The following is a 27018-nucleotide window of genomic DNA, read 5'->3' on the forward strand; positions in this document are numbered from 1 at the left end:
GAAAAATTCTTTACATTTTTAAAGGGAGACATGAATAGTCAGATAATTTTTTTTTTTTGTACATGTATGGAAAAAGAAATAAATAAAAAATCTTAATTTTAATACCTGCATTATTCTGGTCAGGATTTTGACTAAGTTGAGAAGACAATTTTAGGCTTTAAATAAATGTTAACTTATTTTTTTTTAACAAATTTAATTCAAAGATTTTATTATGGAGGTACAAAAAAGGTCTTATTATTTACCTTAAAAACTATGAACCTTGTATCTGTTTTCTGTGATCCTGTAATATGCATTTCCTATAGTTTTAGAGGGTTGGGTCTTCTTACAGTTATGTTGCACGTATGATCCGTTCATAAAAGCAAACATTATAATCTTCACTAATAGGCTTCCTTACCTAATCATTTTAGTCTCCCTGGATATAATACACAAATTATAAAGTCCACAAATACACAAGTTATAAAGAAGTGAATGTTGCATTCACACTATATTTTTTCCTCACAAACTGCGTCATTTTTTTCTCCTTCCGCTTTCTCGTGTCTGCTGTGAAGACACCAGCTGCTTGAAAATCTATTAACCTACTTTACTTACAGAGCAACCAGCACACACAAGCTTCTCAACTCAACTCTACTGTAAGTATCACACAACATCTCTATTTCTTTTAAAATCATTAAAAACTATCCCCTGATAGTTGGTTAATATCAGTCAAATTTATTTTTGTGTTTTTGGAAAAAAATGTGGGTGGAAAAATTATACAGTAAAATTTGATTTGATAAATATACAGATGAAATTCAGAAAAAGATTTTATAAATGAGCAAAAATAAATCTATTTGATTGGGAATTCATTCATTTAAAATATTTGTTTATTTTATATACTTATTTGTTGCTGTAAATACTACTACCACTAATACTACTACTATTAATAAAATGATGAAAATATATTTAAAAATTCCAGTAGTTTTTTGTGTATTTTTATCCAAAAGATGTTAGCCAGCAACAAATTGCAAATAAGTAGTTACATCCCTTTTAATTTTTTTGCACAATATTTATTTATTTATTTATGCAGTGGATTTAAAAGATCAACACAATTAGTAAAAATATAGTGGTAATACAACATATAGGACGAGAAAAATAAAACACCAACATTACGTTCACAATTCAGAAAATAGACATAGACACAAAGATGCAGTGAGCAGATTAAGGAACACGACATCGTGAGAACATCTCTGTATGAACTAAAAGAAAGCCACACAATAAAAGTAGGTGTCAGCTGCCCCCACACTAAAAAGAGGGTTGCATTTTTAATAAATGCATTTAAAACAAAAGCTAAATATTATTTAATGGCTACTTACAACAGTCAGTGTTATTGCTCGTTTGCTTTATGTTGAATTTTTTTTTTACAGTATTTAGTCTGTAAACGTATAATAAAGATGTAACCATCAGTAGATCAATAATTCTCTCTCTTTTTTTTAAATTTGTAATTATAATTGTACTTGTAATAATCATAGGATCAGCGATTACAATTCTGTGGAGAAAATGTCTAAATAAAACATTTTAAATGTTTTAAATGACTACTTTGTACAGATTTGTGTAAACTACATGCACGAAACACTTTATTTTAGCAAATGTGATTGCTCAAATTTTTTCAAAAATAAACTTACATGCTGCATTTTGGATTCAGATTTATTTTCATATTCATAGTGATCTATACTCTTACTGGAAAAACCCAACTTACCAACAGCTCACAGTCTGAACAGTGCAAAGAAGAGAAACGTGGCATGAACGGAAATAGCTATTGCGGCTTTGTTGTTTTTGATCTTTAGATAAAATCTAAAAACATTTTAAGTAAAAAATAAAATGTATTAAAATTAATTTCAAAATGTTAACATACAACAAAATCTTTTTATTTAGAATCAAGAAGCACAAATCATCCTCATCCTCCCCATTATCATCATACTAAAGCTACCTTGTTTAGTAGATGTTTTTTTTTCTCTTCAGTATCTGAACAGAAATGTTTGGGTCAAAAAGCATCCTTTGGATCACCTTTGGTAAGTGAAATATTGATCAGTACATATATGTCAACATAATGAAGCCACACTCGAACTAGTGCTAACATAGAGTTTGTGTTTGTAGCAGCTTTTTGTGTAACCACAGGAAGTTGTAAAGAATTTTATCAAAAAACTGGCGATACCGTAAAAATGGACTGTGCTGCTGAGGGTCCAATGAACGAAGTAGAGTGGAAAATGAACAACCACCTGGTGCTATTCAGGGACAAATCAGGAAGAATGCGTAAAGGTATTAAAAGCTTTGCTCAAACTGTTTCACATAAGCATTTGGATTAGATTTTTCAGGGCATGTGTACAAACACAAAATATGTGTTTTTGTCAGTTCTTGCCTGTGGTTGTGATGTGAACGGTTTTGTTTTTAAGCTGGTTTAGGCAATAGTGATAGGGCACGGATAGAAGGAACCTCGTTGAAGATTTCCGGATTGCAGCACACCGACTCTGGAGAATTCACATGCAGATCAGCCAAGCACATGCTGTATGTGGCATCAGGTGAGAGGACTGTAACTTCTGTGTTGAATTTTTCATCATCAGGTCCAACTTCTGAGAAACTAGACTTATGAATAATGTTGCAAAATTTAAAACAAGCCCAAGTGCCCAAGCCAAAAGTATTAAAAGTCAAAAAAAATAAGTAACAGTATTCTGGTTCTCGAATATTCTGATAAAAAGACTACAAAATAATAAAAAAATAATAAATAACTAAAAACCTTTGTTCTATTTTTTACAGAAGTCCTGACAAGCCATGCGTTATTACATTTCTTGTTTTCTCGTGATCACGACTTATTTTTCTCGTGAACTCGACATAGCAAGAGTTGTTTTCTTGTTATCACGACTACATTTTCGTGATTTCGGCATAAGAACATGTTCTAGAGGCAGAAAGAGGGCAACATCATGGATGATCGGGATTTACTCAAACTGAAACAGCTCTCTGTCTGTCATTGATTTAGAACTTCCACAGAAGTGTCTGACACTTAAGAAGGAAGCTGTCAGACGTGATCAATTTATGATGGCGATTTTAGACGCTAACACACACGTAAACCAGAAATATTCGCACACAAACCAGAAACATTCACACATAAACCAGTAACATTCACACATAAAGCAGTAACATTAGCACTTAAATAAGAAACATTCACAAGTAAACCAGTAATATTTGAACGTAAACCAGTAACATTCGTACGTAAACCAGTAACATTCGTACGTAAACTAGAAACATTCGCAAGTAAACCAGCAACATTCGCATGTACACCAGAAACATTCGTACGTACACCAGAAACATTCGCAGGCACACCAGAAAAATTTGCACGTAAACCAGTAACATTTGCACGTAAACCAGAAACATTCGCAAGCCGCTTTTGTTAAGTCGAGATTACGAGAAAATTAAGTCGTGATGACGATAAAACAAGAAAAAACATAAGAATGCATGGCCTCTTAGGACTTCCATGATTTTATTTTTTAGTATTTACAACTTAAAGCTATGTGTGACAATTTGTGCTTCCTGTTTCACGCTTCTTTCCTGTCTTTTCTCCTGCTCCCTCAGCCAATGCAAACCCTTCTGTGGTGCTGCACTCCAGTGAAACAAAGTTAAGCTGTGATATCACTGGGGACTTTAAAGGAAAATTTAAATGGACAACACCAAAATCTCAAGTGCAAGCCCAAAGTAAGGAGGTGAATGTGAAAGCTACCTCAGAACATTCAGGATCCTGGAAATGCACCATCACAAATAATCAGCAGGAGGAATTGATAACGCTGGAAGTGATCCTCAAAGTTGTTGGTATGCTTCTCTAAATATATTCTCGTGTCTCGTCCATGTTATGAATGAAAATCTTAATTCATTACGGTGACTGCTGAACATATGGTAATATAATGTTTGGCATCTACCTGTTCACTCTCTTCAGGTCCTCTGGTCACCTCGGAGAACGTTAAGGTTTCTGAAGGGGACTCTGCAATGCTGCCATGTTCTCTATCAGCCTCCAGTGGACTGTCTATAACGGGGGGCTCATGGACACGTAACTCCTCTGGTGTCCACTTGGTCACATTAATGAGGACAGAGAGCGATGTCAAATGGAATAAAACTAACGTCAATACTGATAAAGTTGGCTTCAGTGACACAAAGCTGTCAAACTATGATGTGAAACTGAAAAAGGTGAAAACCAAGAACGCTTATTGTGTTACTTTTTAAATTTGATTTCATTTAAAACTTGTCCTGTTTCCCCCAAGATATATAAATGATTATATGATTCTAATAAGGAGGAAAATGCATAAAATTGTTCAACCATCAATATAGAACTTGTGTTTCTATGTTATGATGTAAATTTGCACATTTTTAAAATATTTCGCAGGTGAAGCTTGATGATGCTGGTGTGTATGTGTGCAGTCTGAAGTTTGACAATGGAAAATCTCTGAGTGCTAGTTTGATGTTGATGGTTTCGAGAAGAGATGGTCCTGCTCCTGGTAGGCACAATATCTCATGCTCTCTGAACATTCATTCATTCATTCATTCATCTTCTACCGCTTATCCGAACTACCTCGGGTCACGGGGAGCCTGTGCCTATCTCAGGTGTCATCGGGCATCAAGGCAGGATACACCCTGGACGGAGTGCCAACCCATCGCAGGGCGCACACACACTCTCATTCACTCACGCAATCACACACTACGGACAATTTTCCAGAGATGCCAATCAACCTACCATGCATGTCTTTGGACCGTGGAGAACATGCAAACTCCACACACACAAGGAGGAGGTGGGAATCGAACACCCAACCCTGGAGGTGTGAGGCGAACGCGCTAACCACTAAGCCACCATGCCCCCCATGCTCTCTGAACATCATACTGTAATTTCACGCTTGTATAAAAATATTCAGTTCAAGTTTAAGCTTTGGATGCGGGGCTAGTGCTCTAAGCTTTACTTCCAACTTTAGTCCGAAAAATAATGTCAAAATGTATTCTTAATTTTTTTGAATGTTTACATGACTTTTGTTTACATATTATGTATGTAAACAAAAGACTTGTGTGTGTGTGTGTGTGTGTATGTGTGTTCTATTTTAGAGACAGGTTCTAAAACATCTACATTGGAAAAAATGTGGTTTGGTTTGCCTTTGTGGATCTGGATTGGAATGTTAGTGATTCTGTTTGTTGTTGTGCTTGTCATTGTTGTCGCCATTGTACTGTTGTGCTACAGAAAGAAAAGAATGAAGGTGAGGAACAAAATGGAGGGAGTGACTGAATCGAGAATGATAGAGAGATAAAATCACTAATGCAGCTTTTTTCTTTTTCAGAGAAAGTTGAAGAACTCCAAGCGGCAACCCAAGAATTACTGCATATGTGACAGGTAGCTGTTTATTTTTGTTATATCTAAGAGATAAAGAGATTTTAAAGAGATTCTAAACACATTCTTACATTTAGTGGACTTTTTTATTCAGCTTGCACATGCTTTTAATACCATAACCTTATATCCTTCTACTTGTTGTTCCTTTACAACAGTGTCTGCACATTGTTTCAATGCTATAGCCTCAGAACCATTTACTTGTACTTTTCAACAATGTCCACACATTTCTGCACTGCTATAGCCTTTATATTTATTCACTGTACATATGTTTACACATATATCTACTTTATATATATTACATGCTGTACATATGTTTACATATATACCTATATATATTACATGTTGTACATATGTTTACATACAGTATATATCTACTGTACAGTATATGTATTACATGTTGTACATATGTTTACATACAGTATATATCTACTGTACAGTATATGTATTACATGTTGTACATATGTTTACATATATACCTATATATATTACATGTTGTACATATGTTTACATACAGTATATATCTACTGTACAGTATATGTATTACATGTTGTACATATGTTTACATATATATCTACTGTATATATATTACATGCTATACATCTGCACTTGTCTATTTGCACAAGCGCTACTCTTTGCACTTCTGGTAGATGGCAATCTGCATTTTGTTGCTGTGTACCTGTACTATGCAATGACAATAAAGTTCTATCTATCTATCTATCTATCTATCTATCTATCTATCTATCTATCTATCTATCTATCTATCTATCTATCTATCTATTCAAACATTCAGAATTAGGATCAACATATTAATGACATGAAAGTGATATAAATTTAAATATGACTGTTATATTCCAGTGACTTAGTTACTGACTCCTTATGAATTATGTATAAAGTTATTTGATTACTATTCACACTTGTATATTGTTTCTTATCTAAAGTGCTAGGAGGCAGAGTGGTAAAAGCCCAGGTAAAAGCCCAGGTAAAAGAGAGCGGCCTCCACCTCTCCCCAGGCATCAGTACAACTCTTTAAATGAATAACGGATCAAATGGTCAAGGAGCGACAGACAATAATACAGGAGATAACAAAGCTTCAAGAAACTAGGAAATCACCAGGAAAACTGCTGATCATAGCTTGCTTATGCTCATAATTTCATTCTTATTTTTTATTATTATTTGTTGATGTCAAGAATATTGCAAGATTTAAATAACCAAACATAAGCAAATCCTTTCCAAGTGTTTTGTGTTTCTTTTCTTCTGTTGTAAATAATACTTTCCTGAAAATATTTTTATTGAAGTTTTATAATTTAGATAGAGGAATGATTGTATTTGTTTCATCTGATTCACTGTATGTTCAAGAGTTTCTTTCTTCTACCTTAATGAAACATTGAAATAAAGCATAAACATATATACGTTATATAGACCTATAACGTGTGTAAATATGTGTGTTTCGTTACATTTGCACCAGCGTGAAGTAGCAGAACTTCCCGCTTGCACTGGTACAGATGGTGTTATAGCTGCACAGGTGGCCACACACACACACACACACACACACACACACACACACACACACACACACACACACACAAACGTATCACTGCCAGAGTGTTCAACACCTGTGTTCGTGGGGTAGAAAGAAAACACAGCAGAAACACTCTGTCACTCTGTCTCAGGTTTGCAAACAGAATCGTCATGAACTTTTCAATCCTGTCTTTCACACTCTGCCTTTGTGCATGGCTTCATGCTTTTGAGGAACAGATATATGATTTGAAGCCATTTAAATCCTATTCAAGCTTTAATCACATGTTCATCAAACAACAGTGAAATTACTACACATTGTTAGGAGCCTGTATGTATTCAATGTTGAGACAATTTTTAGAATAAAATTTTCTAATAGAAGAATTAAAGATTTTTTTTTGCAAAACTATATAAATATTATTTTTTGAATTGTGCAAGTATACTCTATAGCGTGGATCTTTTAAAAATTCACGTCACACATTTTAAAAACACAACTTCATGCATTAACCAGAGAAATAAAAAAGTAAATAGGCCTAAATTTGTCAGATTGTTAATCTTGTAATATCCAAATAAAATATCTATCTCCAGACATGATGCTCCAAATGGATACATTTGTTAATGAGATGTGATATAAGAGGAGAGAGAGAGAGAGAGAGAGAGAGAGAGAGAGAGAGAGAGAGAGAGAAATTGTTAACACACTGTTAAGAGAGAGAGAATGAGAGTGAGAGAGTGAGAAAGAGAGAGAGTGAGTGAGAGAGAGAGAATGAGAGTGAGAAAGAGTGAGAGAGTGAGAGTGAGAGAGAGACGGAGAGAGAGAGAGAGAGAGAGAGAGACACTGTTAACTCACTGTTAAGTCTGTATGCACTCTACACTAAGCATAGACCTCTACAGCAGTAAGACAGGTGACAGCACTGTTTCCTGTCCCGTGTGTGTGTGTGTGTGTATGCTGGTGTATTACAGAACATTAATGTCAGTTCATATCTGTGAGGCTCAGCAGAAGGATTTGTACTTTTCACATTATCATTGTAAGTACTTATTTTTATTCTGTTGAAATTTTGCTTCTTAGTATAACTTATATCAGTGTAAAGTATGTGCAGGCACTCGGCCTGGATTTCAGTCAGTAAGTTCAGTCACTGCTAATCGCACAGTAACTGAGACAGTGTTAGCGATCTCGCTCAGTTACATATCAATCCTTTACTGTGTATAAATCTTATGGGTTTTTTTGTGTTATTGTGTTGTCAAACAACACAGTAATAAATAATGATGGAGTTGTGTTTTTATGATAATTTTAACTGTAATAATAATAATAATAGTAAGAATCATAATCATAATCATAATAATACAATGGGAGTGTATAAATATTGAACCTAAACATTGTATTCTGTCTGAAAGCACTAAGGCCTCAACAGAACATAAACTTTCGCAGTTTTCATGAGAATTTTGTATGTGTGTAGCGAATTGAGACATGTACATATATTATTATTAACTGTTATGGATGAAGAACCGGTTTCTTGTTTTTCTTTCTTGTTTTTCTCTCATGTTTTTCTCAACTGTATCTTAATAGCACAGGCCACAAGCTACATGCTAATAAATTATAAATTGCTTAATGTATGATGGCAATATTCATTCAGAGAAAATTATTAATAAGCTCATTTATTGTTCAGAATCAGACTTTTTCAGGACAGTAATGAATCTGGTTATTTGTATACATTTTTACTGGTGCTATAATATACAGTTATATATACAGTTTGTCTAGACAAAGTTTATTAGTTTGTTATAATACCTAATATTCAATGCGGAATATGTTGATGTTTGGAAATTATACAATTTCATGTTTACGTAAACCGTTATTCCTTACTTTTGTGTTTGACTTGCGTGGATGCTGCGTACTCGTTCGAGCCATCATTACACAAGTAGTTTTTTTTTACAATGGCTTTTGCGAAATACATTTACACTATCATAAACCTTAAATGGCCGAGAGCTGCTGTTTGTAATTCTAGTTAATATACCTAATTATATCATTATGTTTTACACAAGTCAGTTCTTATGGGTTAACCAGCACATGTAAAGTGATCCCATTAGATCCATTTTTTGCGTCCGCTCAGAAAGCTTGTCTTTGCCTTTGTCTCCTCTGGTCTGTTCATCCAAATCTACTTCAGGGTTTCTGTAGCGTTGCTGTCTGACAAACTCAATATTGATAATGTGATTAGTGAAAATTGACTATAAAGTGGGATCACATCAGCTGTGGTGAGCCACTCAGAAATCTAGAATCAAATCTAGTATATAAACCCACATCCTATACGTTGTATATTAAATGCATAATAAAATTAGAAGTTTAGCTGTTGAATGTTATTAACTGATAAACCACCAAACATTTGGGGAACTCTACACCGGTCCAGCTGGAACTTAGTTTCTACGAATGTCGAACGATTTATTCTTGACAAATTGTGGTTGAATTTACGGAGATCTTTACGCCATGTCTCAAGTATAAAAGGTATAAAGGTACTTAAAATCCAGTTTCAAACTACTGACCACTCATTTTCAATCAAACAAATAATAAAAAAGATCATGTTCATCAATATCCCATGTTTTAATCTGATAGTTGTATCAGACGATATGTATCAGACAGATGTATAAAAAAATCAGCTGGAACTCATTCACATCTGATTTCTCTTCAAATACAAACGCAGTCTATTAGCAGCATTATAATGCTGTAATTACAAGGTGTGTGTTGTGTATATGAGTTGTGCGTTGCTTATATGCTGCCATCTTACCTTGACAGTTTAGTTTTTATCTGGATTCACTTGATGCACTTGTCTAGACTGTAATTAGGCCATTGTGGACAATATGTCTAGCTTAGAGACTTTATCATCCTAAAAATATTTCAATGCATGATTTACTAGAGGAGCAAAAAGCAAGACAGACTAAAACAATAAGACAAGAAAGCAAGCTAGAGTAAAGTAAGACAGATTAAAGTAAGATGGACAAATACAAATGTCTCGAAGAACTTGTGCATGTCAAACTAAAGCGAGACATGCAAAATCAAGGGCGACTAAAGCCATGGACTAAAGTCAGACGATCTAAAAGTAGATGGGTTAATGCAAGAGTTTCAAATGCAAAAACAGACAAAAAGCTAGATGGACGTAAACAGGACAGTTTAAAGTAAGATAGACTGAAGCAAGACAGACAATAAACTAGAGAGACTAAAACAAAATGGTTTAAGCAAGACATACTGAAAGTCAGAAGAACTAAAGCGGGATGGTTTAAAGTAAGACAGGCTATAGCATTATAGACTAAAAAGCTAGATGGTATAGATCAAGACTAAAGCACTATGGACACATGCAGAAAGATGGACAAAAAGTCTGACATATAAACCCTAAATTAGAATTAAAGCTAGATAGGTTCAATCAAGAAGGATTAAATATAGACGACTAAAGTGTTATGAGCAGCAACATTTCAAATATCCATTCACCAATCCACTCATTCATTCATTCATTCATTCATTCATTCATTCATCTACAGTAAAAGCTTTATCCAGGACTGAACCAGAGCCTTCCTAGGCAATACTGGGCACGAAAAGTTAACGTTTTTTAAAATGAACGCTATATAATAATCTTAATATTGTTTACTATGTAATTGTTTTTTTTTATTTAAATAAATAGGTTAATATTTCAGTAATCCATACACTGAGTTATCTACTCTATAAGTTACCACACTAATAAACGAGTAACTCAGTGTGCACACACAGATATATCCAGCATGTTTATTGACGACTAAATATCTGTGGTTAACAGTTCGAGTAACTGATTGTATGGAGTTCATGTCTGTAATGGAGCAACATACACAGTTTATTTTGAGTGGTGTTGTTTTTTAACAGCAGCGTAATGATCATGAGCATTTAAGAGCGCTTAAAAACTACAGCTGGAGTTGTGCTTGTAAAATATAAATACTGTGTATGATGTATTATGGGTAGTTGCCGTGTATGAATATATGGTATTTGTATGTGTTTTACACTAGAGATGTGTATTGATGACAACAAACCCTTTAGTCACTTTGCCGTAGTGTCTTTGTGTACTAATAAAAATGACCCAGAATAAACCTACAGTAGCAGGAATCAAATATTTACAAGTGAGCTTAACGTTGTTTGACTTTTTAGCACGCAGTATAATCATTTATAACTAAGACTACTTTTCATACTGAGACTAGGATTCCCTCTTTCATACAATGTGTCATACACACATTTCTTTCCTTTTCACTCCATCCCTAGCCCACACACCACCCATTACCTTCTGGTGTGTCCCTACACCCCCATATTTTGTTTCCTACATCTGTCACGTTGTTGTAGTTATACAGTTAAACAAGGCAAAAACGCCATTAACCACTCAAAAAACTTTGAATACAAGATTCGAAGTGTCAAGTCTTGTTTAAAAGAATAGAGCAAAGGAAGCTGTACTTTATTTCACCCCTGTATGTAACACAAAGCTGTAGAGGAAGAATGAAGTTTCATTGAAGCGAAACAGACAAAGTTGTAATGAGCAGGTAACTTTTATTCATACCTAATAAATGTAGTGGTACTGACTTCCCCAAGCCATTAATATATAATTAGTCCTATACACCGTTACAAATTCTTCTTGGCCTATCGATCTTTGAAGAAACTTTAGAGTCTTTATGGTTTCTGTGATGCAGTGCTTGTTTCAGGTGCTGCTGAAGACGGTTACAGCAGCTGACTTTGCTTCCTTTAAAAGTGAGTTCAGCAGGCCTAACACACATCGTACATATTTACTGTGTGTATATACGTAGGACTTAAATCCACATGTTTATTGTTGATTATTCTTTATTTGTAGGTTCTCATTGTCCATTTTCTCTAGAGCTGTAATCAACCTAATAAGGTTATTTATCACTAAGCTTTGTTAGATGTTCCTTTTGGGTTAAAATGAGACAAGGAATAATTCTTTTTAGAAGTGTTTTCTGTGTTTCTCCTCTATAATAAACTCACTCTTGTTGATAGAAATATCAACTGTAAAATATACACTAAAGGAAGACTACAGGTCCAAGAAACTTTCAGTCTTTCAGGTTTTGTTTAATTATTTATTTATTTTATAAATGATTTCTTGGATGATTTTATGACTTAATGATCATTAGGAAAAAAGGTTAAACCTTTCACTACTGGGAAATTTAGTTGTTTTTTTTGTTTGTTTTTTTGCTACGTTTAGTTGTGGCTGCAGTTTGGTGGAGTTTCACTTAAGATGGAGTTTCACTTAAGATTTTAAAGTTGTAGTACTGGGAGTTTTACTCAAGCACACGAGCACAGAACCTTATTTGCTGCAATACTTACACTGTTCAACCTCTAGAATAATCTTCTTCTGCTGATTTCACAATGAATAATTTTCCTGAGTGATTTACCTGAGTTATTACGTAAACACTAACACACATTACATACTATCTGTGTAAAGGTTTGTCTCATCTCAAGATTTTTCTTTATCAACACTTGTGCTGCTGTAAAAGATAAATAGACGTTAACAATGAGAAAACTGTGACCAAACTAGGAGAACAAAATGTCTTTTACGGGATACAATATTCAGTTATAACCAGATCCATTAGCATTTACAGATTTGGCTGATGGCTGGTTCGCGTTTCTGTTGCGTGCTAAACAGCACCTGCTTGTACCTTTGGAGTCTCAGGAAATAAATCATACCTAAAAATGAAGCCAGCATTATGTAGTGAACCGATTATTTCACTGTTTAGATTACGTCTGTGATACTTGTTTAATGTGTCTACATTTTTTGACAATTTTTTTGTATTATTCTGTTATTTCTAACCAGAAAAGGAAAATATTTTTTTATGAAGCCTTTTTAAGACTGGCAAAAAAAGTCTCCCTATAATCTATAGTCTCACTGGCTTTATCAAATGTGCTTCTTTATTACCATTTAATTCAGTTTAAATAATAAAAACAAATGTTTGTTTTAATTTAATTATGACTTCTCACTCTTTATTTAGCAGTGCTCACTGAAGATCTGAATATGAAAATAACAGAAATCTATGGCACCTTTTCATCCTGTACGTTATTTAAGTGTTGCTAGACACTTTACTGAGTACAGTGTATCAACGTGGCAAGCTCATGTTTGTATCAAGATAAGAAAGAACTTTAATATTGGACAGAAAAATCCCTGGAACAAAAACAATATGTTTATAGCCGATTTGTGTTACTCAACATTTGTGTTAAATAGATACTTGGATGTTGCTGTGTTCTGATCAGGGGACTGTTGGTGTAATTTTTGTCATAGAAAAAAATATTAAATGTTAAAACCTTATTATGCAGAAAATTATCGTTATATTTTCTGTTATTTTTGTGAAATCCCCAAAGCAGTGTTTGTCAGTTTCTGTCCTGAAGTTCATCTCTAGCAAATTGATTTAGACCCACTGTCTCATTAACTACATTACTCCTTGAACAGATGTGTGAATTATCAGCAAATTCTCATTTTGTAACTATTTTGTTATCAAAAGTATTATATAAGCTATAAGTGTTATACATTCTTCTATACAGAAGAAACAAAACACACCATGTTGTTTGATTGTTAAAAAAAAAATCAGTGATGTCTGTGATTTGGCCCAAAGTAAGGTGGTAAAAGTGCTTTATTTCGCTTATACAGTACACCATTGCACTTTACCAGCAATTACAACTTTTCATTATTTACAGAAAAATATATCACCCTTTTTAATGTTGTGAAAGATCTGAAACAAATTAGTACCACTATTTTACAATGCTATGTCACCAGATGTTTACCTAACAATCTCGTTATTTAGACCTATAACCTTTTTTCATGTTGTCGGGAAAACACAAACAGTAAACAGTCCTGTGTCTGAAAACATAAATCTTACGCCTTTATCTCTGTCTGTTATAAAGCAATGATACTGGAGACTCCTTTCGGAACGTTAAATAAACATCTCCTCACCGAAAAACTATCAATAAACCATATCAATAACTTTTTATTTAATATGGCGTGCCGCCTATGTTTATTTTACACAGTAATGCATGGCGAAAGAATATATAGAAACTGAATCCACATCCTCTGAACTTCAGATTCAACTTTTTATGCTGTGGTGTTGTCTGTAACTTTATTAACAAAAGCAATGGAGCTGTGGCATCTCTGAAAGATTTAAGTCGCTGCTCTGTCACAACATTCCACCAGTGCAATCTTCAAACATCTTCATTTAAAAAAAAAACATCAGCTAAAATAGACTGGTGCAGATGGTTAAAAGAAATGTGTAGGAATTGAACCAGATCTGTAAAGATGAGTCTAGAATATAGAATGTTGGATAGGAGTAATGGATACTGAGGAAGAGTGGTTAGGAGAGAGAGAGAGAGAGAGAGAGAGAGAGAGAGAGAGAGAGAGAGAGAGAGAGAGCAAGAGAGAGAGACACAGAGAGAGAGAGAGAGAGAGAGAGAGAGAGAGAGAGAGAGAGAGAGAGAGAGAGAGAGCAAGAGAGAGAGACACAGAGAGAGAGAGAGAGAGAGAGAGAGAGAGAGAGAGAGAGAGGGACAGAGAGAGAGAGAGAGAATTACATTTCACAATAAGGAAACCAAATGTCACTCAGCCATCTTTCCATTGACATTTGACAGTATGTACATATAAAGCCCACGGGACTTGCATCACTGACTGGAAGAGATTTAACTAAAAATAATCTAAAAGAGCACAGATAAACTTATCCGCGTCACTTCACTAGAATTTATTCTGCTACATTTTCTTGCTTCACCTATTCATAAAACCTTATATTTTTTTCTGTCAAAGTATTTATAGCCATTTTTGTGGGTTAATTCTGCCATGTGTTTGACTTGAATGAGCAAAGTGTGGTAATCTCTGAAAGTTCACGATGATTAACATGCACGTATGAGGGATCCCCTTATTGACAGACTTCAGCCTAAATTCATAAACAGTCATTATTAAAGAAGAGAGAGGTGGTAAGGAGTAGGTGAAGGTTTTCTCCCATCAAGCTAATTTTAGTTTGTTAGTTCATGTCTTCAACAAAAAGCTGAAACAATGAGAATTGTGTTCATTTGGCAAAAACGGTGCAGAGTTTTTGAAAAAAGCTGTACTTTTTAGTTAGTGATTGTATCTGTGGATGATGACTAATTGAAAATCTCCTCCTCCTCTTTTCCTCTCAGCCTTTCTCTCTTTCAGTAACAGTTGTGTTTTCAGTCTATACTCCCTTCAACACTGTGAGTAATGAGGGATCCCTCGCAACTGGGTCTTTCCTCTTAAAACACCCTATATGAAAATTTCATAGTTATGAATCATTCTTTAGGTTTCCCAACGAATCTATTTTTAAATTATGGCATATTTCTCTCTAAATTCTACATTAAATATTTAAATGGAGGGCAGATGAAAGCTGAAGTAGATGTGAGCTACATGAGAAAGGCTTTTTTTTTTAAGATTAACTAAGAGAGGCAGGAAGAGGGAAATGAAAGAAGGGAGAAACCTCAAAGACATATGTGAGGCAGGAGCCATGTTTATTATGACCTTCATGTGGTTCCCCTAAGCAAACCACCTGTGTCCTACAGAAGCATGTTGTTACACAATATATGATGCTGCCTTTCTCTCACACCCTTCATCTACAACCTGTAATATATAATGGATGAGAATGAGTGCTACAACTTAACCTGAACCATAAGTTTCAATTCAAATGTATTTGTGTAGCACTTGTAACAATAGACATTTATAGAAAGCAGATTGATTGTATAACACAAGCCTGAGCCAGAGACGACATGGGGAAGAAAGATTGAGGGGAACAAACTCAAAATCAAACCTAATCTCTTCTGGGTTACACTGGATGTTGAGATTATAACTCATTACACTTTACAGTTGTAGAAGAATGAAGACTTCCAGTAAAAAGTGTGTTGAAAGGAGGTTAAGTATGAGTAGAAAGTAGATTGTGAATTAATGTCCTGGGATGAGAACAGGACAGTCTTTTATTCTGTTCTATCTGTTTTAAAAAGGAACACGTTTCCAGTTTTCAGGTGAGATTATACACCGGATCAGGACTGAGACTTGAGCTTGAACAGATTTAGATGTGTTGTAAAATATTACTGAACTCTTTTTCATAAAAGTTTGCTCATGCAAGTTCTTATGAATTTGCGAGCAGAAGGTTGCGTTCATGCCGAAGACTTGTCATGTACCGAGTGGATGTTACTGAAGAAATGAGAAATGTTGCTTTTGCATTTTCTTGAGATTTGTGAGAAGAAAATGCAATTTGTTTTTTTATCACTAAATAATTCATTACTCAAAACCTACATCATGAAAAGTAAAAACTATTCGTATTGTGTTCTCCCTGTAAATTATTAACCAAAGCTAATAAAATCTAGAATGAGACAACTATAATATATTGCATAGATTCATAATTTCGGAAGTGTTTAATTTGAATTGTAAATTAAAATTTACTTGGTAAAACAGTATTAAACTTCAGTATTCACTAACAAAGACTTCAATAATACTTGTAAAGTTTCAGGGTGATAAAATGCCATTTCTATTATCTTCTATGAACCGATGTACTGATTACATTGCACAAATATCAGTTTGCAAAAACTGAAGCTGGCAAATTGAAATAAATATGAAAAGAGAAGTTGGTGAGATTCTGAATGACAAGACAAGCATGAAAAGATTTCACAAGCATATCTAGTTCTCTAAAAAAATAAAAACGTCAATGAGTCTTTTCACCCCTTTAACAAAATAACAAATAATTTTTAAAATAATTTTTGGATGCTACAGATGAGCTACAACTGTACTGCAAAAAATAGAAGATATCGCAATGTTTCTGAAGCTAATTCCATTAAGTTTTAGTAAAACTCAGTTCTTAGTTTGAGGAACAGAGTCAGAGTGTTGATTTAAACATGTTCTGAACTACAATGCGTTCAAAAAAGTAGTTATGTAGAGCATCTGAAGCTATTGCCAAATTTTCTGTAAAGAGTATTCATTAAATCCTTTTATACTGTTCTGATTTATCCTTCGGTCTAATTTGGGTTATTTGGTGAATAATAATGAATTGCGACTTGAGAACTCATCAGCTGAGTTGTTCATGTTAAAGAGTTAAAGTTATATATAAAAATTTTTTCTATAACAAGGAAAGCACTAAAGCAAAAATGATGATGCAGCCAAAATGTCAAGAAATGCACGTAAGGCAACTATTTATTGCTTTCATAATGTGTAATAAAAATGCAGAACAGAAATTAATCCAAGCCATTTCCCATATCATGTTCTAAGTTTCTTTGAAATAGAACGTCAGTATATACAAAAAAAAAGAGGATTTTGTAATTCATAGGAATTTTCTTGTACCTTGAGGATAAAATGATCAGGTGAGCTATAGACCGCATAAAGAACATAATTTTCCCGAACAAAACAAATACTGGCATCAATGTTGTAGTTCCATTAAATATCATTCTTATTTCTTTAGGATCAAAAATCTATTTCATTCAACAAGCTATTACACAAACACGGGTGTGTAATGTTTAACATACATCAGCGCGTACTGTTTCACTCTGATATAAACCAATTATTAATGTGAGCTTGATCAGGTGCTGAAAACAATTTACGGCAAAACTGCATGGAATTTGTGTCCATGATTGTGATCAGTAATATACATACAAATGCATACATATATATTATATACATATAATAAACATGATGATCATCGCCATCAATCTTTATCTAATCAGAATTGAAAGATTACATGTTATTCTAAACGTGGACATCTTGTCTTTCCTGTTAGGCCAATCAGATGTAAGGGAGGGGACAAAAAACCTTATAGGACCGTTACAGCTTGCACATGAGCAGAGCTGGTGAGGATCTGAGAAAGGGAACGACCAACGTCGGATGACTGAATACTCAAACGCAGGTACAGTATTCTCCGTAGCTTTAATTTAGCACTAAATCATTAAACCTAGTAACACATACTGTAGATGTAGAAGAATTCATCGCTGCTGACGGCCTGAAGGAGACCAATTATTATTAAGTCATTGAAATAAAAAAAAACATACACACAAATGCTAAATGTTTGCTGTATATATTTGACATCATCATTACATTTTTGAATGACTGAAATAAGATTTTTCACAATATGCATAGACACATATTTGCCTAATACATTCAAAAAGGGTACTGAAGTGTACTTCCTTCTCAGGAGTGGTACTGTCAACCTTTTGTACCTTCAGGATGGGTCTTTTATCTAGGATGATTTCATCTGGAGTGTAATTACGGTCCAGTTCAATGACTATTGAATATTGCACTATTTTCATATTTCCTCATGAGCGACGCTTTAAATGTACAAAATATACACAAACCATCCCAGTGTCAAGGAACTGTACTTTTTAATAAACTTTTTTCTTAGAATCAGTTTTAGCACCAGACTTTATAAATATTCCATTCATATGATTATGTTTAATAGAAGCGAATGCACTAAGGATTACGTATATGATGTCTGTATTACGGTATTATTTGTCATTATTGTCATATGTAATTAGAAAGATCTAATTCATGTAAAAGAATCGCATATTAACAATTCAGTTATTTGATTGTATGCAAAAAAAATCCTGTGACAGACAGAGTAGTTGAAAATATATGATAATAATTGAATTTATAATAATATTTGTGTCACATTTATCTGACCAGTGTTGTGTCGACATTCCTATGGCAGTTCATGTGAATACATTTTAAAATGTTTGGTTGTAAAGTCAATTTTAAACACATAAACATGCCCTCGATATGCTTGAATTTGCTGCATCGCAGTGTTTCTGTTGAACCTCGGCTCTGACCACAGCCCTGATCATCTGTCTTTCTGGGTTAGGTGTCAGGTGCAGTCTTCTGCTTTCTTCTATCTCGACATCTATTTGCATTTGAACTGCACTTCCGTTTTCTCCAACTTTTTTGTATGTATGTCTGTCTCCTTATTTGCTTGCTTATCTTTTTTTAAAAGAACATTTAGAATATACATTTAATAGTGCTGTTATTTTACTTATCTAAATTTATAAAAGCTGCTGTGACGATGAACGCTCCACTGATGTACTTTTATAATACACTTTAATAACCAGGCCTCTGGAGAAGTATTAGCTACATTTTAGGAAAAAAGACTCATATTGTCTTGTAAAAAAAAGCCTAATATTGTATATATATATTAAGATAAAAATATTTAAGATAATAAAAAAAACATATTAATGTCAGTTGTCCACAGATTTACATAATTTCTGATTTTAATTTCTGGTTTTAATGATCATAAACGTGTGCCTCATAATCTGCTTATTTATTTATTTATGTTGAACTGTGTACTACAGTATATATTCTGCTGCTTATAATCTATTACATTTTTGCATCGTGTAACTTACATTTTTTGTTTTCATATATCGTTAAAAACAAGGGTGACAAAACACCACAACCACAACTAACTCATCATGAGTTAAACTATTGCCAATTCTATTATATGGACAAACAGGAATAATGATATAATGTGGGATAGAATCGAGTAAAATAGCATTTTAACAGATTCATGCTTAAATTACACTAAACTTGTGCGTAAAGTTAAGAGTGTTTTGTTATTGTTTTAAGTATAGGAAATTGAAATGAGGCGTTTTCACAAAATCGTATGAATGTATTGTAAGGAAGTGAATAAATCCTAAGTCTAAGGATTTAAGTGCTGAAAACCTTTTAAATGATTTGAGGTTTTACATTCATCTACAAGTGAAATTAATATGTAAACATCTCGTTTTTTCTATGAGATCAATGATTATTCAAGAAAATGTATTAGTTAATTATTTTCAGTACAGCTGAATTAATAACAGATTAACTTTTATTTATTTATTTATTTATTTATTTCTTTATTTATTTATTTATTTGCGATTTTAGCATCAGTTATTTTTTTAGAATCATTACAATAAACAGAAAAAAGCCATTTAGCCATGTAAAAAAGCCATTTACATCCCCAATGCAAACAGATGAAATAAATTCAGACATTTTACAGTGATGGTGCACATAGGAACAGAAAGAAGAGATTTGCAGAAATCTCACACACAACAAAGCTCCATATGCTTCACACCACACTCCCAGCTCAGCCTACCACTAACAGCACCGTGTGGCATTTTTTTTCTCTTCCAGAGCGTGTAGAGATCCGTCTTTCGTGGAACAGAGGAGGAAGAAGGGCTGTGTAGGAGGGTGGAGGAGGTGAGGAGGTTAAGAAGAGAGGGATAAGAATCTACTCCTAACACAGTGTCAGCCCCCTATAGCCCCACCTCTTTACCACTCATGTTCTCGCACTCTTTCTTCAGAGCTGCTTCTCTTTCATGTCAGTGCCTGATGCCCCTCACTTTTTATGTCTGTAACCCATAGCCCACCGCAACGCACACTGTCTCTTCTTCTCTTCTCATCTTTTTCAAGCTTACTTTCCTCAATCTTTTGAAAAATCAGAGCCCACCGCAAGCCCCTTCCTTCCTTGCTTTACTTTAAAACACTTCTCTATGAGCAACCATATTAAAATTGTTAAGGCTTTAAAATGTTGAGTGTTTGAATGTTTTAAGTGTGCAAAACATATTGATTTACATTATGTCAATTTCTCTCCCCAGTTTATCATTTGAACGTAATTGATTTGAGAGACAAAATGAGCTTCTTATTGGTGTTATTACTTATGCTGGCACCATTTCACTCATCTGCAGGTAAGAATCACTTCATTATAAACAAACAGCACAAAAATATAGTATTAATGATGGAAGACTTTTATAATCATTGTGTAAAAAAAAATAATCCCCAAATATTATTAATAATCATGTAGCCACAGTTCCACGGTCCCTGGTTTGATCTTGAGTCTGTGTAGAATCTGTGTGCTTGTTCTCTCCTTATCTGCATAGGTTTTTTCATGTTCTCCAATTTTACACTTAAAAATACTAGTATTTAGATTGACTATGCTATTGTGTGTGTGTGTGTGTGTGTGTGTGTGTGTGTGTGTGTGTGTGTGTGTGTGTGTGTGTGTGTGTGTGTGTTGTCCTGGCATCCTATTTGCAGTGTATTCTTACACTCAGTGTAATTAGTATAGACTCCACGTCCACTGCGACTCTAACCAGGATAAAACACTTACTGAAAATCAGTGAATGGTTTCTGCAGATTGTAAATATCACTGTAGGGAAACAAAAGTAATGAAAAAATGCCTACTAGTTTTAGACATAAGAGCACAAAGTCACAAAGCATAATATACTATTAGTCATACTTGTTTTTCTTCCAAAGGATTACATCATAAAATGACTTAATTACAAATTGTGGTTTCTGTCACTTTTATTAATTGAATTAAATGAAAGGTACAATCTCTCTCTCTCTCTCTCTCTCTCTCTCTCTCTCTCTCTCTCTCTCTCTCTCATTCAGAAGTACCAGAACCTGTTTTAGCACAGGTAGGGAATGCTGTTACACTTCCCTTGCAGTCATGGGAGAAATCTGACAATATTCATGTCAACTGGAACTTTAATGGAGACTCTTTGATTAGTAGAAATCCTACATCATCTCATACACAAGGTTACCTGAAACAAAAACTTATGCTATTTTAAATCTCATGCTTATGTTATAATACTGAATGTTCATTAATTAATTTATTTATTTTGGTCTTTTATAACAGTGGCAGAAAAGTGGAAGGGACGAATCTCTCTTACAGAAAACTTCGCTCTTCTCATTACATCTGTTACTGAGAATGACTTTGGAATCTTCACATGTGACCAGCATGTACTCATGAGCAGTAAGACGACCACGTACAAACTTTATGAAGGTAAGATGAAAAAGAGATACGACACAAACATTTGTTGTGTCTTAGACAATAACCCAGATATCATGTTAAAGATACAATCACAGCATGTCACCATGTGCCACATTTGGAGTGCCAGATATTATAATATGGAGTGCCTCTTTTATTGTGTGTTAAAACTTTAACTTTGAGATGCCTTCTGAAACTAATCCCACTGCTAGGGCTCATGTTTACTGTTGCAGGGGTTTTAACAATGTGACTGTAGTGTTGTTGAAATGACTTTCTTCTCTTTTTCACCCTTGCAGTAAAGATGTCCACACCGTCACCATTGCTGGTTAATGACAGTCTCAATCTGTCCTGTGAAATCAATCGTGAAGGATTTAATCTTGTTCGTCCTACTGTACGCTGGTTAGGGCCGGATAATACAATTTACGCTGGACAGTCATATGAGAACAAATACACTCTCAGATTGTTCCGAGTCTCCAGCAATCACAATGGAAACTGGATCTGTGAAGTGCAATATGGTGCTCGTAAATTAAATGCCATGTCTAATGTCGTGATTGTAGGTAAGTATAGAATTAATGAGAAACAGCTCAAACCATTTTTCAAGCAATTACACACTTTTGTACTTTAATTTCAGACTACTATGTGTATGTGGATGCTGAACATCACGTTCTGAAACTGTAGGCTTAAATATAGTGTTGGTCCTAAATGTGCTGCTATAATAATCCAGAGGCAGTGACTCAGTTGTGAATGGTGCAGCTGAGGACAGATTATATTTGCCTGTGTAGTCTGCGAGCTTGTGTGGTGTACTGTTCTTGTTGTTTCTAGACATCTCAGTTTTACCAGAAAAACAATGAAACTGGACGGCAACAGCCGTAGCTGTTCATGTCCACACATGCTCTGACTTACTGAAAAGATGAAGGGATGTCCACATACTTAGTCCACATAGCACAAGTGTGTAGGAACAAATGAATATAAATTATGTCACTTGTAGCGTCTTTTTATTTAGGCATGGTTCTCAGAACAAGCGGAGAGAACGTATAGAGCTTTTATAAAAAATCCAAGGCAAAAACCACACATAATTTATCACAAATCTACACTAATTTAAGAGTAACATAATATTATTAAGTGCCTTCCAATTAAAAGCAATCATCATTGATTTGTTCATCTTTAGTAATCATCAAGGAGGTGCCAAAGGCTACCTTCATAACAACAAAAAAAAACAAGAAAAGTTCTAAAGAAAGAATTGACTTGAGGACAAGTCTATTAACAAAGGACAGTCTAATGTGTATATAAGACACTGGTTTAAAAAAACCTTAAAAACAATAAAATAAAATTAAAAAAGCAGATAAACTCACACAACATATGTAGGACAAGCATTAATAGAAGCTGAGCAGAAATATGTTATTTGAGTGATATAATATATTCAAATATTTATCCACTTTATTCTTTTCCCAGACCTCGCCCCCTCGCCATTGGATCCCATCTACACATCTGACTCCTCCTCTAATTTACTTATACCATGTTTCTTTTCCTCAAAAATTTCCTGGGCCACAGTAAATGCCACAGGTGTGACGGGAGGTAGCTGGAGCTTCACTTCACTTAATGGTTCTGCATCCTTACCTCCTCTCCTCAAATTACATCCCAATCCCTCTCCAGTCTGGAAGATTCCCCCTAACACACCCAGCTGGCTCATAGAGAGTGAGGTAAAAAATAATGAACTCGGTGTGAAGATTTCCAGGGTGTCTATAAATCACAGAGGAAGCTACACCTGTAGCCTGGAGTTCATGAAAAGGACACTCAGACATAGAGTGCAGGTTGAGGTGCTACAAGGTACGTACAGATGATGTAATGTCTGCAAATATATCTGCTTTTGTTTAATATTTATTTTAAAATGACATTTTTGTGTAGACTGAAATCATCCTTAAAGTTCCTCTTCCCCTCTAGTTATTTCCTCAGCAGGTAAAAATATGTATGAGGGCAGTACGCTGAACTTGACCTGCACTCTTGGTCATCCCATGCCCCCTGACCTGGAAGTAAATTGGAAATCCCCATATGGTTCATCTCTGTCAAGTCTTAGGCTTCCCCATCTCACAGAGCTGTCTATCCCTGGGGTAAGACTGAAGGACAGTGGGCGATGGACCTGTGAACTGAAAAAGAACAAAACAGTGCTTGCAACAGCTACGATCACACTGAAAATTGGTAAGGAATTAAGGCCAGTATTTTTTTTTTATATTTCTTTTTGTATCCAAGTCTGAAATATTTCTATAAAGAAAGTGAAAAATGTTGTCAGTAAAGACGTTTGTACATATTGCCAAAAGAAAAACCATCATGTTTATCTCACAGTCTGTATCAGGACACTTACATAATTTAGGTAGATCCAGTAAGAGCTCATCTATGACACAGCAAGAGAATGTAGGCCTAACTTTAATCCATGCAACAAACATCTGATTACCGTATTTTTTAATTTACACTTTCTAATTTCCAAGAAATGAAAAAACAGGACCAGTATGATGTCATTTATAACATCAGCTAAAAAAATGTCTAAACTATTCTTACATTACCCGCCATGTCTTATTTAGTGGTAGCATTACCCGATTAACCTTAAGAACTAATTAAGCTGTTTTTTCTGTACAAACACATACTGCATATACAGTACATTTACAGTTTGCAATCTGATTACCCTTATGACTTAAATATAAAGTTTGACTTTATGATTATTGTAAAGTTTTTATGAAGACAGAAAAAAAAAAAAACAAGTAAGTAATCGAGACAGATTTAACTTTATCCTGGAAAAGCGACAGGAAAACTGGTACAGGCAATGACTCACAACTTAAAGAGACTGAGTGAGCTTGTGCACTGTAAGACATTTTAAGATGGATAAAATTAGGAACAAAATTTCCAATACTGTGTTAAAAACATTAGTAATATCATCCTTTGTTTCACATCAGCAGTTGTCAAGAAAACTGATTACTTTAAGTTTATTTTTTGGAAACTTTATTGTATTGTTGTATTTGTTGTAGAGTGTAACAAAATTCTAACACAACCCTGTGTGTCCTGCTTTACAGAGAAAGCTCCAGTCAGTGTTTGGCTTGTTGTAGGTATTATTGCTGGTATTCTGGTCTTGATCTTGGTTTCTGCAATTGTTATCTTCAGCATTCGTAGGCACAGAAAGGTGATAATTTCTACAATATCCACATGTCATAATGTCATCATTTTATGCTGTGTTTCTTATCTTAAATTCTCACGCCCTCTTTTTTCTGCACAGGTGATGAAGCACACACGGCGTAAGAGGAGATTCTGCTGCTGTAAGAAGTAAGTTTTAGCACTTGACTACAAAGTTGACGCCAACATACTGAAATGCTGAAACTTACATGAACATTCCACATGGGCTTGTCATCATTCCATACATTTTATTCATTTTGTGATATATTTATGTGTAGAAATATTTTGTTCCACCAACTATATACGGAACATATAAGTATATAACTCAACTCAATAATGTGGAATTCTTTAAAAATTATGCAGTAATGAAGCTGTCATGAATAAATGTTAAACTGGCATAATTATGATATATTAAATATAAATATTACTATTTTCCTCCACAGCAGCCACCTGTATTAAATATCATAGGTTTAATTAATACAATGATACAATAATACAGTTGTTTGCACAAGTAATTTCCTAACACTGACTCAACAAATTTATCATTTAAATAATAAGCATTTAAAACTACTGGAATTGATGATAGCAAAGAAAACTATAGCAAAAATTATAGGCAATTTAAAATTCAATTTCCAGCTAGACATCTTATTTTATTTGAGTCATTGGTTATTATAGTATATTGAAAATGTTTATCCATATTCAACACATACAGAATAATACCCTATAATGCTAACAATATTGTGTAATTATAAGGGTTACAAAGCAGACAAATTGCCACAAACATTTTATATATACATATATATGTATATGTATATACATATATGTTTATATATGTATATACATATACATATATATATATATGTATATGTACATACATATATAAACATATATGTATGTACATATACATATATATGTATATATATATGTATATGTACATACATATATGTTTATATATGTATATAAACATATATGTATATGTATATACATATATGTTTATATATGTAACTACATAGTAACTAGTGTAAAACGTGTTTTGATCCCTTTTGGAAATGTAATTAAGTGAGAATAAACGTGTTCATTGTCAATAATATACCGAAATAGTTCATAAAAAAGTATAGTAATGACGTAGAGTTCAGTACACTACTTAAGCAGTTTCCACCCTTGTAAACAAAGACCTTCTGATTAAGTAATAATTCAGTTATACGTGTACTATTATGCTTGTATTTAGTAACTAGTGTAATATTGTGCTTTATAATACATTTGCTTATATCATCTTCAGTTTGATTTTGTTGAAAGTTTTTAATTTGTTAGACATCCAAGCAATTCTTTCTCACACTTATCCCACTTAAATATCAGTGTGATGATCTTAAAATCAATGTGTATTATTTGTGAACTAAATGAAATTCAATAGCAATACTAATGACGATGATATGTTTTAGTCCTCGGCCTAAAGGTTTCTACAAGACCTGAACAGAACCTCTCCTCACCAAAGTAACCTGCTGGACTGAAAACTCTGGATTTCCACATCACAAATAAAGCTTGGAGAGCTGGAGCTTTAAAAAAAGACCCCAGAAACAATTCAAGTGTCATCTTATAAATATCAGCTACTTGAAAAGACATGTAGAGAAACATAATGTAAATGCACTTTCTTTACAGCTACAAAAAGACAAAAGCTTGGTGTTATGTGGTACTGAAGCGTTAGTAAAATCTAGAATGATAAAAAAAAAAAAAAAAAATTATTAAATATTGTTCCATCATATAATTACAAGTTATTGGATTATTTTTTATTTTAGACCAGAATTCATCCAGGATAATATATAATATATGGATGTATACATACATCATATTTTGTTTCTCTAAACTGATTATTTACACATATAGCAGACTGCATTTGTATATGTGAGTAAGTCTGTTTAATTAAATATCAAGTGTATTATTCATATTTTTTGTAAATACCTATTTTTAATATTATAAAAAGCATGCATTTTCTGTTTTTGTATCATCATTAAATAAAAATGTACAAAAGAACTCATGGTTTATAGTAAATTTGATGAATGATCAAAATTTTAGAAACACTCAGGTCCTTTGCTTATTTACATGAATAGCAAATGTTCTTAGTTTATTTTATGCACACAAATCTTAGTTGCTACAAGTTAAAAGGCAACTGTAAGCAGTCATATCTAAAG

General features: G+C 33.8%; 2 protein-coding genes across 6 annotated transcripts; both read left to right on the forward strand.

Annotated features, from left to right (window-relative positions):
• The first annotated feature begins 486 nt into the window (after window positions 1-486).
• Window positions 487-6816, forward strand: cd4-2.2 (CD4-2 molecule, tandem duplicate 2). 5 transcript variants are annotated; one of them, XM_060870648.1, is made up of 10 exons: window positions 487-629; window positions 1909-2045; window positions 2131-2292; window positions 2427-2552; window positions 3601-3834; window positions 3959-4206; window positions 4403-4514; window positions 5110-5258; window positions 5340-5392; window positions 6328-6816. In XM_060870648.1, the coding sequence occupies exons 2-10, from the start codon at window positions 2009-2011 to the stop codon at window positions 6425-6427; spliced, it is 1221 nt and encodes a 406-aa protein (XP_060726631.1). In that variant the 5' UTR covers window positions 487-629; window positions 1909-2008; the 3' UTR covers window positions 6428-6816. The 5 variants fall into 5 exon arrangements, with proteins under 5 accessions (XP_060726631.1, XP_060726633.1, XP_060726636.1 ...); XM_060870650.1 differs by having other exon boundaries at window positions 2134-2292; XM_060870649.1 differs by having other exon boundaries at window positions 525-629; window positions 1996-2045.
• A 975-nt stretch (window positions 6817-7791) lies between these two features.
• cd4-1 (CD4-1 molecule) lies at window positions 7792-26698 on the forward strand. The gene is made up of 12 exons (XM_060870647.1): window positions 7792-7929; window positions 17666-17791; window positions 20041-20106; window positions 20505-20594; window positions 21295-21441; window positions 21542-21688; window positions 21970-22230; window positions 23126-23500; window positions 23615-23869; window positions 24736-24842; window positions 24936-24982; window positions 26272-26698. The coding sequence occupies exons 4-12, from the start codon at window positions 20540-20542 to the stop codon at window positions 26300-26302; spliced, it is 1425 nt and encodes a 474-aa protein (XP_060726630.1). The 5' UTR covers window positions 7792-7929; window positions 17666-17791; window positions 20041-20106; window positions 20505-20539; the 3' UTR covers window positions 26303-26698.
• The last annotated feature ends 320 nt before the right edge of the window (window positions 26699-27018 follow it).

The sequence above is a fragment of the Tachysurus vachellii genome, chromosome 5 (assembly GCF_030014155.1).
Source record: "Tachysurus vachellii isolate PV-2020 chromosome 5, HZAU_Pvac_v1, whole genome shotgun sequence".
Lineage (NCBI taxonomy): Eukaryota > Metazoa > Chordata > Actinopteri > Siluriformes > Bagridae > Tachysurus > Tachysurus vachellii.

What these genes read in the sequence shown, in the direction of transcription:
- cd4-2.2 (XM_060870648.1), top strand. Translation starts at nt 2,009, where the DNA reads ATGTTTGGGTCAAAAAGCATCCTTTGGATCACCTTTG. An exon ending in AGTGATCCTCAAAGTTGTTG is followed by an intron (nt 3,835 to 3,958) that starts GTATGCTTCTCT and finishes CACTCTCTTCAG; the next exon opens with GTCCTCTGGTCACCTCGGAG. An exon ending in AAGAGATGGTCCTGCTCCTG is followed by an intron (nt 4,515 to 5,109) that starts GTAGGCACAATA and finishes GTTCTATTTTAG; the next exon opens with AGACAGGTTCTAAAACATCT.
- cd4-1 (XM_060870647.1), top strand. Translation starts at nt 20,540, where the DNA reads ATGAGCTTCTTATTGGTGTTATTACTTATGCTGGCACCATTTCACTCA. An exon ending in ACCATTTCACTCATCTGCAG is followed by an intron (nt 20,595 to 21,294) that starts GTAAGAATCACT and finishes TCTCTCATTCAG; the next exon opens with AAGTACCAGAACCTGTTTTA. An exon ending in GCATTCGTAGGCACAGAAAG is followed by an intron (nt 24,843 to 24,935) that starts GTGATAATTTCT and finishes TTTTCTGCACAG; the next exon opens with GTGATGAAGCACACACGGCG.